The sequence below is a fragment of the Taudactylus pleione genome, unplaced genomic scaffold, assembly GCF_031769625.1.
Source record: "Taudactylus pleione unplaced genomic scaffold, aTauple2 ptg000381l, whole genome shotgun sequence".
NCBI lineage: Eukaryota > Metazoa > Chordata > Amphibia > Anura > Myobatrachidae > Taudactylus > Taudactylus pleione.
Genome location: NW_028284782.1, coordinates 3,050,043 through 3,062,402, shown reverse-complemented (window position 1 = coordinate 3,062,402; position 12,360 = coordinate 3,050,043). Strand labels below are relative to the sequence as shown.

General features: G+C 43.8%; 1 protein-coding gene across 4 annotated transcripts in view; it reads right to left on the bottom strand.

Annotated features, from left to right (window-relative positions):
- Positions 1-2,089: 2,089 nt before the first annotated feature.
- The window catches only part of OGT (O-linked N-acetylglucosamine (GlcNAc) transferase), a 113,346-nt gene continuing 103,075 nt past the window's right edge, over positions 2,090-12,360 (bottom strand). For 3 of the 4 annotated variants that reach the window (XM_088445547.1, XM_088445548.1, XM_088445550.1), the window contains 3 exons: positions 10,587-10,890; positions 3,975-4,098; positions 2,090-3,449 (listed from right to left, as the gene is read on the bottom strand). In XM_088445547.1, coding sequence (XP_088301673.1) covers positions 3,275-3,449; positions 3,975-4,098; positions 10,587-10,890 — 603 coding nt within the window. In that variant the 3' untranslated portion in view covers positions 2,090-3,274. The remainder of the gene's footprint in view (positions 3,450-3,974; positions 4,099-10,586; positions 10,891-12,360) is intronic. The other variant, XM_088445549.1, reaches the window with a different exon arrangement.

The window sequence follows — 12,360 nt, the reverse complement described above, 5'->3', positions numbered from 1 at the left end:
TCGCCCATTTCAGCTCCCACCCTCCGGGGGATGTGAGCTGAAATGGTGCACCAGCAGCTGATCGAGCCCGACAGGAGCAACAATTGATTGAATAGCTCAGTCGGGCGCGAAGGGGGCTGGAAACAATTGAAACAAGGCCACCGGTCACAATACAGACATCCGAATCCCAAAAAGGGACATAGGATAGGCGTCAAAATACCAACGTCTATCTTAATGCCTACCCCGGAACGCCAGCCTGATCAAGGCAAGTCTGGGGCGCCGGGACTTCATACCCATTCCGTTATGTGAAGGGGGGTGGGTTTACATTACACAAAGCAGAGCTCAGAGGGGCAACCCAAATGCTACATTATGGCCTTGTTGCCATGGTAGGCTAAGACACTGCAAAAATAATAATTCATTAATAGCAGCATATAGAAACAAACCAAAAGAAAAATGGTAAATTCAAAAGATGCTTCTTCTAGCCTGCCGCAGTAATGTGGGACAAAACCCCATCTTACTCTGGTTTTAATGGTGTTGGTGCTTTAATATGAGATGTTATTTTAACATATTTTACAAAGATTTACTAATCATGACAAAAATCGCACATCTACGTTTTAGCTAGAATTCAATTTATTCATAGTTTCAGTGGGTTAGTTTTATTCATTTAGGTTATAGTGGCTCAAACTATACAGCAGGGATGGGCAGACTTTTGGACTCTGATATACTATTAAAGCTAAACACCTTTCGTGATCTACAGGGTCCAAGAAACTGGGCACAGCATGCAAAAGGGGGGGGAGTGACCTCACTGCAAAAGGCATGGGGTCTGTCCTGCCTAAATCACACATAGTATCCCCAATTTAAATTATGCCACACAGCAGCACAATATTATTCATATTACACCACATAGCAGTGTCCCTTATTCACGTTACGACACACAGTATTGCCCCTTACATGCAATGTCCACTGTAGTAGTGTGAATGCCCCTTATGCCATGCCCCCAATAGTAGCGACCCTTATGCCATGCCCCCAGTAGTGGTGCTCCTTATGCCATGCCCCCAGTAGTGGTGCCCATTATGCAAGCTCCCTGTAGTAGTGTCACTTATGCAAAGTCCCCTGTAATTGTGCCCCTTATTTAGTACCCCTTGCAGAACTTACCTGACTGAAGTTCACACTAGGGACCGCTCCTCCTGCTGTCACTCCCGCTGTGATGACTGTTAGGTCTAGAACAGGTGCTTTGCGCTGACTGGATTCAGCAGGCGCGCAGGATCCTCTCACATTCCCAGTGATGCATTGCGCAGGGGCGCGGCAGTGCATCACTGGGAACGCTGAAGCGATCAGAGACTTATTTAGCCCCTGATCACTTCAGAGGCCAGCGTTCCAGTTTCTATAGGCAAGTTGATTGCGATCTACTGGTGCGAGCTACCTGTATCTCTCAACGTTTTGGCCAGGCAGGATATACAGCATTGACTGGGGTAAAGTAAGGAGCGCTGTAGATTATGGATCCGATAGTCTCATGCAATGCGCACACAATGCCAATGTTCATGTAGTTCCAGTGATTATTTACAACTGTGCATGCATGAAAAGTTCTGAAAACCCCTACAATGCATGCGTTACACAGTGTACACACAAAGTTGCTGTAGCATTTGGGACAGACTATCAGAAAGGTGGTGGAAAACTGATGGGCTGCCTGGGGCAGTAGCTAGTAGTGGACGCAAATGAGCCGTTCAGTGGGCATTTCTATACTTACAGCAGTTGGGATTCTGACTGCCGGAATCCCGTAGCCAACCCTTTTAAAGCAGTAATCCCACATAGGGATTTTTTTTTTTACTTTAAAAATCAGTAATTTTTCTTAGCATCACAGCTTTAATCTTTATATCCTTTTCAAAATCTCAATGGAGGATCCAGTATGGCTGACAGTCACACTGCTCTCAGCATGTGAAGTACAGACGGTGGAGTGGGGGGGGGGTGGTATATTACAATACGCAAGTTAGTAGTGGCGTAACAAAGCCCGTATTTGCTCCCTACTTGGTGTGTTGGACCTGTGGTTACCATGGTAGTCACATTACACTAGACAATATGCAGAATTATAAATCAAAAATAGCAGCCAGAATAAACAAAAGAAAACTTAATTTTATTAATGGCTGCCACAGTAGTTTATGCTACAAACACCTATTTTTTCAATGAATGCAGCTTTAAGCACGTTAAATAGAAAATTGGAAATCTTTTAAAATGAATAGTGGTATGACGTGTGTAGTATAGGCAAAAAAAAATTTAAAACACTTAATAAATTCCACTATAAGTTTACTGAACAGAATAAAAACTCCAAGTCATACATTTAAAAAAAAAAAAAAAGTGACAATTATGAACAGCTGAAAAAAAGCCAACTGAATTTATTACATGAAATAGGCAATGTGCAGAGGCATATTCACTTCTCTAATCTGTTGCAGCACATGCTTATTTTCCACACAGTGCATGTAACATCAATATGATAACAAAACAGGAAAAACCCAAAAAACATTCCATATGCAAAACATATCAAGGAGTTCACTGCGTGCAAAGTACAAGTACATACACTGAATAAATCCGATTTAGTCCATTAAATACATGGGACACCATACAAGAGTTTCCAGTATCTGTATTCTATACAGCTCCACAGGACTGCAGCAAAGTTCATTCTGCTGCTTACCCCATTATCCATACAATTGGCATTAAAGGAAACAGGATATGAAGGATTATAGGACAGGCTGAGCAACTTAAAAAAAAAAAGTTTTTTGTAAAAGAAAATAGCAGATATTTGAGACAGACAATTGTGAGGAGGTTTCATTTATATCAAAGCGCACACAGACAGGCTTGCTTGTAAACAGATAGCAGACATTAAAAGGCTACAAGTGGTTTATAAAACCTATAAAAAGGACTAACACCATTAATGATGCTTTGTGATTTTTTTTTTTTTTTAATCTTTCAACCTGCACAGTTAGCTAAGAGAATCAAGCTAAAATTAATGTAATGAGCTAGCAGACATACCTGAACTTATATTTAAAAGGCCAAACTTCAAATATGCATACTGCGAGACAAAACTAGAAGTTCCCCATGAGCAAATAACTGCCCCTGGTGTTATAATTGGATGGCAATTTGCGAGATTCCCTGTAAATTTAGCAAGAAAACAAAAGTCAACAAACAAAATGACTGAAGATTAACAGATATAATTTCCATGTGATCCACAGTAAGTAGGCCCAACTGTGAAAACCAGATAGCCAGGAACAGCCAAGTTGCTGCACTGAATGGCAGTTGAGTGTTAAGCAGATTCGGTACTTTCCACAGGTTTGATGAGATGATCAAGTTTGTTTCCCGCTGCGTAATGCTCCCACATTTGTAAATACAATCTCTCCAAATCAATGGTGTACTGCTTGGTATTGAAGAGGGGACTTGATATTCTTTGCCTCCAAACTTTAGCCCGGATCTTTTTAAGGCTGTAAAGACCAAATAAAATAGCAATTTTACCAGACAAATTTTCTACAACTACATGGATATAAAATAGTAATAATCTAACTTAATAGAATACATTATGCACATGACCCACTAGGCTGCGAGTGGTTGCTTCATTGTTTGGTGCATGCCATACAAAATTGATCTCCTTTACAGATCTAAAGAATTTAACTAATACAATTAATTCTTAATGGATTCTGGTTAAGAGTTTTTTTTTCCCCTGCAATTAAGAGCAAATATACTAGATTACACTTCAAAATTACTAGTCTTTCCCACTGTTTCTGGCAGGTTAGACGCGCGTTTACTTTATTGGTTCAGTTTATAGAATTTACCAAATATAATGTTTCCCAATAAAAAAAATCTAACCCGTATAGGAAATCTGATTCTTTGCAATTGACAATACTCCACCATCCTCAGTAAACTAAAAACCAGCCAACTTACAAATGGCCTCAACTGTACAAATATAAAGCCTTGTATTACCCATATCTTATCCAGTCCGTAATACTTACTATTCTAGGTCAGTGCCCAGTTTCACAGCAATATCCTCATATTCTTGTCGGCTTTTAGCAATTAATTCTGGACAACCAAGACAGGTGAGCTGTGATGCAGCAACTCTAGATGCAAGAGTATCACCTAAACACACGTAAAAGGAAAACAGTTAAAAGTGTAACAAAAAGAACCCATAAAATTATGTATATATATATATGAGCGCACACAGTTAATGTGATGCATACAGTATTACTAAGAATAGGTAACATTTTACCACACAGAACAATGAAAAATCTGCTTCCAACATTTTGACAGGGTGTATAAACGACATTACACCAATAAACTAGACTTCCTTTAGAAACAGACATTTGGCGTCTTACTTCTATAATAGATTCCAACACAACTGCACTGGAGCACAATGCACAGGTGCATGACAACCTCAGAATGACAAAAACAAACACGTGTTGGATCACTGAAAGCACTAAATGAGAGTTCTGGTAAGAACTTACCTTTGTTAACTCTCTTTCTTCGAAGTCCATAGGGTCCACAGGGAGACCTTGTGGGTGTAGATGATGGGAACCAATCTGGGCACCACACGCAGTTAAAGCTTTTCAGCTCCCAGGATGCATTGGGTCCACTCTCCCTATATTCCACCCCCGAGCCAGAGGCACCTCAGTTGGTAACAAGCCAAAGGTCGGAGGAGGATAAGAGAGAAGGAAGACTGGAACACTCAAGAATCACACTCACAGAGAAGGAGACAGGAAACCGGTGACCAGTACGATAGCCCGTATGAAGCCAAGTGCATCAGGGCGGGTGCCCTGTGGACTTCAAAGAAGAGTTAAAAGTTCTTACCACAACTCATTTTCTTCTTCAGGGTCCATAGGCTCCACAGGGAGACCTTGGGGATTTCCCAAAGCAGTCCCTGTGCTGAGAGGAGAATATGGCGCCCAAAGGAAGCATCCTGAGAGGAGAAGGTATCAAATGCATAGAACCTTAGAAAGGCCTGAACAGCAACCACATGGCCGCCTTACAAAGCTGAACAGCCGAGGCGCCACGGCGAGCTGCCCACGAGGGACCCACAGACCGAATAGAATGAGCCTTAACAGAAGCTGGAACAGGCAGGCATGCCTGCATGTAAGCGTCTGAGATAAAGTCATACGAAGCCATCTAGCCAATTTTTGTTTATTGGCTGGCCATCCCTTCTTGTGAAATCCATAGAGCACAAACAAGGAGTCTGATATCCAAAGAGAAATGGTACAGTCCACATAAATCCTGAGGGCGCGGACCACATCCAATGAAACCTCACTTGGCAAGAGGTCCGGTGATAGAAAGGCCAGTACTATAATTTCCTGATTAATATGGAAACTAGAAACAATCTTAGGAAGGAACTCAGGGAGAGTACGAAGCACCGCCCTGTTCTTGTGAGACATCAGAAAAGGAGGATGACGGGAGAGCACTCACAATCCAGACACCCTCCTGGCAGATGCAATAGCCAGAAGAAAGTCTTAGCGGTTAATCACTTAAGTTCCACTGAATCTAGTGGTTCAAAAGGGAGGACCCTGGAGGGACTGAAGAACCACTGCCCGACTTAGAGTGCCTCCTTGATGTTTGATGTAAGCCACTGTTGTGGCGTTGTCGGACTGAACCTGCACGGGCTTTCTGTGAAGAATGTGCTTTGCCATCATGAGGGCCCTGTACACAGCCCGAAGTTCCAATATGTTGATGGGCGGGGATGCCTCCAACGTTGTCTACCAGCCCTGAAAGGAGTGTAGACCGGTCACTGCGCCCCATCCCTCGAAGACTGGCGTCCGTTGTTAGGAGGAGTAACCAGCTATCCAGTCTGGGATCCAAAAGGGGTGACCCTTGGTTAGATTAGATGTCTGTAGCCACCAAGAGGGGGACAGATGCACCTCGGAGAGAGTACCATCGTCTGAGCTCTGATCCGGTGGGTTAATCCGTTCCACCTGGAGAGGATCAGCCCCTGCAATTCCTGGAGTGGAACGGAGCATATTCCACCATGTCGAATGTGGATACCATGGATCTCAGAACCTGAATCGCCGAGTGGACTGACACCCGGCGACTGCGGAGACATCTGCGTACTCGCAGTTGCAGCGTGGAGATCTTTCCTGGAGTTAGAAAGATTCTCTGCTGGTGAGGTTCCCAAATGAACCATCCTCTGTGAGGGAATTAGAGAGGACTTTTTCCAAATGATTAACCACCCGTGTGCTTGTAGACAAGCACCTGTCAGTTGCAGGCGGTGGTGAAGCACTTCTGGAGAACTCTCCAACAAGGGAGGTCGTCCAGATATGGTAGGAGCCGGATACCCCGACTCCGTAGGTGGGCTGCCGTGACAGACATAATTTTGGTAAATACCCTTAGAGCCGTGGATAGGCCATAGGGCAGCCTCCAAAACTGTAAGTGTCGTTGCAGTATGGCAAACCGCAGATAACGCTGGTGAGAAAGAGTTATGGAAACATGTAGGTATGCATCCTGAATATCCAGTGATACCATGTAATCCCAATGTTCCATAGCCAACATGATGGATCGTAAGGTTTCCATCCTGAACCTGGGCACCCTGAGGAACTTGTTCAAAGATTTGAGGTTGAGGATAGGCCGATGAAACCCATTCAGTTTCTGAACCAGAAAGAGTAGAATATCATCCAGTCTCTCGTTGAGATAGCAGAACAGGTACAATTAGCCCTGTCTACAGCAAGGACTGTATGGCTTCTGGATCTGCAAGGCCTTTGTCTTGTTGGAAGGAGGGCCTGTACAGAAAAATTGGTGGGGAGGCCTTCGAAGGAATGAGATGGCGTACTCCTGAGAGACCACTTCTTACCCAAGCATCCTTGGTGGTTTGACACCAGCACTGGGTGAACTGAAGAAGTCGGCCTCCCACTCTGGGGTCCCCCAGAGGGAGGCCCACCCAGTCAGGCTGCGGGTTTATTCTACGGTTTGGAGGCGGGGCGTCTTGTGCTCCAGGCCTGTTTCTTAGGCTTGGCAGTGGCCTGCCTATGGAAGGACAGCCCAGGGAAGGACTGCCGTTTGGATTTTCCTTGGGTACGAAAGGACCGAAATGAGGAGCTTCGAGACTTTGCAGAAGCAGATGCTGAGGGCAGATTTGGCCAACGTGTCAACAATCTTGTCCAGGTCTGGACCAAACAAAATCTCCCCATTATAGGGTAAGGCATCCGCGCGCCAATAGCGTAGCCACAGAGAACGGCGAGCAGACACGGCTGCAGCAGAGACCCTAGATATCAGTAGACTAGCATCCAGAGTGGCCTCACCAATATATGAAGCAGCATCCCTAATATGGCTGACCAGTCACACCTGATTCTCTGGAACTTCTGAGGAGTCCTCAAGTGTATCAGCCCAACTTTCTATAGCCTTAGCTACCCAGGAGATAGCCATGGACGGCCGGGCAACAGCTCCTGAAAGAGTATATAGACTTTAGGCAAGTTTCCACCTTCCTATCCGTAGGATTCTTTAAGGAAGAAATGGAAGGCATAGGTAACGTTGCACTTTTAATTAACCTTGTAACGTGTGAATCCACTGCAGGGAGTGATTCCCACTTTTTACAAGGAGCCTCAGGAAATGGGTAACATGAGGTCCAACTTTTCTGAGGTTGATACTTCTTACCAGTCGATTGCCAGGTCTCAGCCATGTGATCTCCCAGCTGATCTGATAAAGGTGTCTTCGGCAGTGTTCCCTCTATCTGTTTAAACAGAGGGTGTTTGGATTTAGGGGCTGGTTAGTCATCCTCTATAACCAATGTGGATCTGACCGCACGCACCAAGGCAGGAATATTAATCCTTGACTTGGGCTCCGCCTCTTGCCGAGGGGAGTCGGGGTTAGAGGGATCAGCCACCTCTCAGTCATCAGATGACATCTCAGATTCTCATAGCTGTGTGGATTGAGATGACAACACAGGACGCTTAGCTGGTCGCACAGGTTTCTCACTCTACAACATGGTCTGAATAGCCATTTTTTTGCTTAAAATTACTTATCCCAGCAAATTTGGGGTACTTGAAAATGGGGGCCAGCTTATTTAAAAGTTGCTAAAGTTAAGTTGAAAAGAATCATGACAAGTCCACCTGCCGCAAGCACCTGCAATCAAAAAAACTGTCCCCCAACATTTTTTTTTACGCCCCCAAATGCAAAGTCTTTTTTTTGGGATGTCAAGTGTTTTCTTTTTTTGACAGATTTTACCTTTGGGGGACTGAAGGCTGCACGGGGGTTCCCGCAACGTTGCACTCCAAAACCCCAATTGTGCACTTTTTTCAGCCTCCTATTCATAGGCAAAACATTTCCGCCTATTACATTGCATTGACTTTCCACCTAAGCGGAAAGTCTTACAAATTGAATACAGAGTAAAATCAAAAGAGGCGTAAAAGGTAGCCATCGGCGAAAAGTTTCCGCCAAAAACACACGGAAATGGCTTTTCGCCTCAAATTGAATACGGGCCTATGTATAGATACTAACAGCGAGCATAATACTGGTGCTGTCTTATGCAAGCTGTAGGAACCCTGCCAAAATATGGCACAGTGCAGCACACAACAGTATGTGACAGACCTCAGAAATATTGAATTTATTTATATTATATATAAATAGATGTCAGGTATTAACCACCTGAACAACACCTGTATTAGGGCAGAATGAGAGAAAGGCTATAGTCATAAGCCAACAGATAGAAAAAAAGACACAGATAGCGCTAGCACAAGTCACATACAATGCAGGAAAGACGCTACAAAGCAGCACTATACTCAACTACACAGACGCAGTGTCTGGTAGGAAACAGCGCTACATACACTGACCCTAGGGAGAGATATGCAGGGGGAGTGGACCACACAGTCCTGGGAGAAAATGGCCACCGGAGACCTCGTGTCCGGAGGAGAGCAAACTCAGGGAAGCCAGACCACAGTGGAAAGGCGCGCTGAGCTGAGGGGAGGAGCCGCTTAAACAGGGAAGCCGTCTCCCCTGGCCGGTTATTAACCCCTGCGACCAGCCTTACCTGTCCCGATGTCCGGGTGCAGTCTGGGTCCTCTCCGGGGGCCCTGGCTAGTGCTGACCCCGGAAACGTCTGCCGAGATTCCCAGATCAGTACTGGCATTGCGGTACCGGAGCGGCAGCGAAGGCGTCCCACGGAGAGTCTGCTGCTGCACGCTCTAGTTGTTAAAATAAATAAAATAAGCTTTAGGGGCTGTCTAAACAGCCCCCTGCAAAATGGTGACCCGACTCCGGCCGGGCACCAACGAAACTGAGGAGCCTCTGGCTCGGGGTATAGGGAGAGTGGACCCAATGCATCCAGGGAACTGAAAAGCTTTAACTGCGTGGTGCCCGGATTGGTTCCCTTCACCTACATCCCTCCAAGGTCTCCCTGTGGAGCCTATGGACCCTGAAGAAGAAATTAGCATTAATAGCAGAGTATATAAAACCACAAAGCTGCATGAGAACCCAAGGGTACTTTAAATATCGAAAATTGCCTGAAAGACAGGTTTTCTTTATAAAAAAAAAAAAAAAGTAGTCATCAGAACTCTTCAATTATAATCAATGTTATTAGATAATACAGTTATGTACAGGAGATTATAAACACTCCACATGCGTATTTTACTGCATATAGTTATGTAGAATGAGCGATGAATAAAATTTGCTTGGCTGGATTAGAATCTTAAAAATGCTGCAAGTTAAAATTACCAGTGTATACTGCTAAGCATTTATTTCCAACTGATGGATGCTACAGTTCTCTCCTCTTTCAAGTGGGTGTATGGGGTCTTGGCACCAATATGTGGCTCTGGTATCATGCATCACTGCAGAGTGTAAGGTACAACTTGCTCTGTACTATACCATAAAAGCAATTATACCCAAAAAGGAGGAAGAACCCCCCCGCTCCATATGTAAGATGCAGAATTAAAATGATACAGAAAAGATGGAATGTGTATTGCACACGAATACATCTATATAGGAGTATAAGCACTGGTATCAAATTTACTGTAACCAGACAAGCAGCATAAATGACGTTTACAGGAGGGGCACGAAGGTTTAACACAGGAAACCATGAGAGGACCTGCTGAACCAAACTTTGTAATTTAATTTCCTAAACACTGAGGATTGGTATGAAGTGTACAGGTTTGATGAAACATTAAATCTTTTACTGGTTATTAGTCACTTTTAATTACAATCATTATTTCTTTTAGAGAGGAAATGTCAAATTGCAAGGACCGGAGGTGTGATTTTAATGCAGCACAAAACTTGCTTGAGTTGTGGTCATATAACTAGGTGCCTTATTCAATTAACACCTCGTCCTAGAAATTTGATGGCCTAGGACAGTGTTGGCTAACCTTGACACTCCAGCTGTTGTGGAACTATATATCCCAGCATGCCCTGCCACAGTTTTAGCATGCTCTAATAGCAAAACTGTAGCAGTGCATGCTGGGTTATGTAGTTCCATAACAGCTGGAGTGTCAAGGTTAGCCAACACTCGCCTAGGATGAGAGAAATCTTTTCAGTCTCTTGAATTTTGGCTTCTACATGGTAATTGTTTTAAAGGTGTAGCCTAAAGACAGAAGAAAACATCTTACAGCAAATTAAAACAGATATATTAGCATTTCACTTAGAAATTAAGTCTGTTCAATTACCTGAAGAACCACCTTTGTTGAGGACTACTAAGCTCTCCGCAAGTTCCTTACCTGGCATAGTGACCATGGGCGTCCCTGCCCAGAGCACATCCATGCCAGTGGTGTGCCCATTACACAAAGGAGTATCTAAACAAACATCAGCTAATTGACCTCTTCGAACATGTTCTTCTTTAGGGGCAACTGGAGAGAAGATTATTCTGGACTGAGGTAGCCCCATATTCTGGGCATACTGTTGAATATTAGGTTCCCCTACTGCAGGGAACCTTAACAGCCACAGAACACTGTTTGGAACACGCTTCAGAATCTAAAATGGGGAGGAAACAAACAGTAAAGAGGTAACTGGAGCCAACCAATGAAAGCATAGTAACGCACAAGAAAAGCAATGTGTGGTCAGCACTAGTAAATTAATAGCTTATACAGCTAAAATGTTAAATACTCAGGCAGAGTTCACAAATGTAATATATATATATTAAGTGTTAAGTGTGTCCCTCTAATGACTGCATTGTCACACAGCTGACGTTGTTTCCAGTGTCAATACTACACTTAACAAGTGTAGACAAAGCGAGGGCCTTCGAGAAACTAGTTTAGCAGATCATCTCTTTTCTGCTGAACATGTTTAGCATGCTCATGAATGACTCCAACAATGGTGCCCTTATCCCAAAAACTCACACTTGCAAAGTCATTAGCAGTAAGGGCCATTCCATGTCACGTACGGAACATAAAGGAAACTTCTACTTGATCATTCAGCTCAACTATTTGTATTAAGAGTCTGTATTATTTTTAAGAAAAACTATGAGAAAGAATGTCTTAACTTGTCGACCTATGTTGAAAACTCAAGATACACAGCTACCACATAAAAAAAAAAAAAAAAAAAGTTGACCATTTTCACATCGACCTTTTTTTACCCTGTCGATCTTTTGTCAGTGTCGACTTTTCGGCCATCTAACATCTGGTGTCTATCTAGACATTGTCGACCTTTTTAATGTAGATTATACCACACCCTTTTTTGTTACAGTGTCACGTATGGAACATTTAATGAAATGGCCCAGAAGCCACTTCTCTATCCTTAAATAAGCCATGATAAAAGGCTGGGAGGGAGGGCATAATTAGATGGATTTTGACAGGATGAAACGCACCTTGTACACACCTCTCAGGATGAACTGTTAACAGATGACTATACAAAAAACACTCGATCTCATCTAGAATTAAGCCGGGTACACACTGAGCGATGTGTACTGGTACAATATGTCGGCCCGAAGGGTCGACCTATCATACCTCAGGTACACATTATAACGAAAAATAATGGACGGAACAATCACTCATTCCGTCCTTCATTACCTGCAACAAGGCCACATTGAAATATCACCTGGTTGAAAGTGCAGCACGGCCGACCAGACAATGTCGCATGCGACTGCGGGAGCACGCATATTACACACTGCGCGATGCATGCGATATGTGGTTTTCCGATTTGCCCAGAAACTACACATCGTGCAGACTTCTCAGTGTGTACCCAGTTTAAGAGGTAATCTCAGGGCAACTGTGATTCTACTAATAATATTCCAGATTTCACAATGCTGGGCAATGCACTAGTATTAATTCCACGTGTCTCGAGATGAACTGTCCCCTCTCCTTTAGTAGTAATGACAGCAAAGTATAGCTGTCTGTTTCAACTAGGGATGTGCAGGCTCGGATAGGTTCGAGTTTGCACGTGGAGTTCGGATTTTTCCCTCCAAAAAAACGGAACTCAGAACGAGGCAAAACGTCATCTTACATG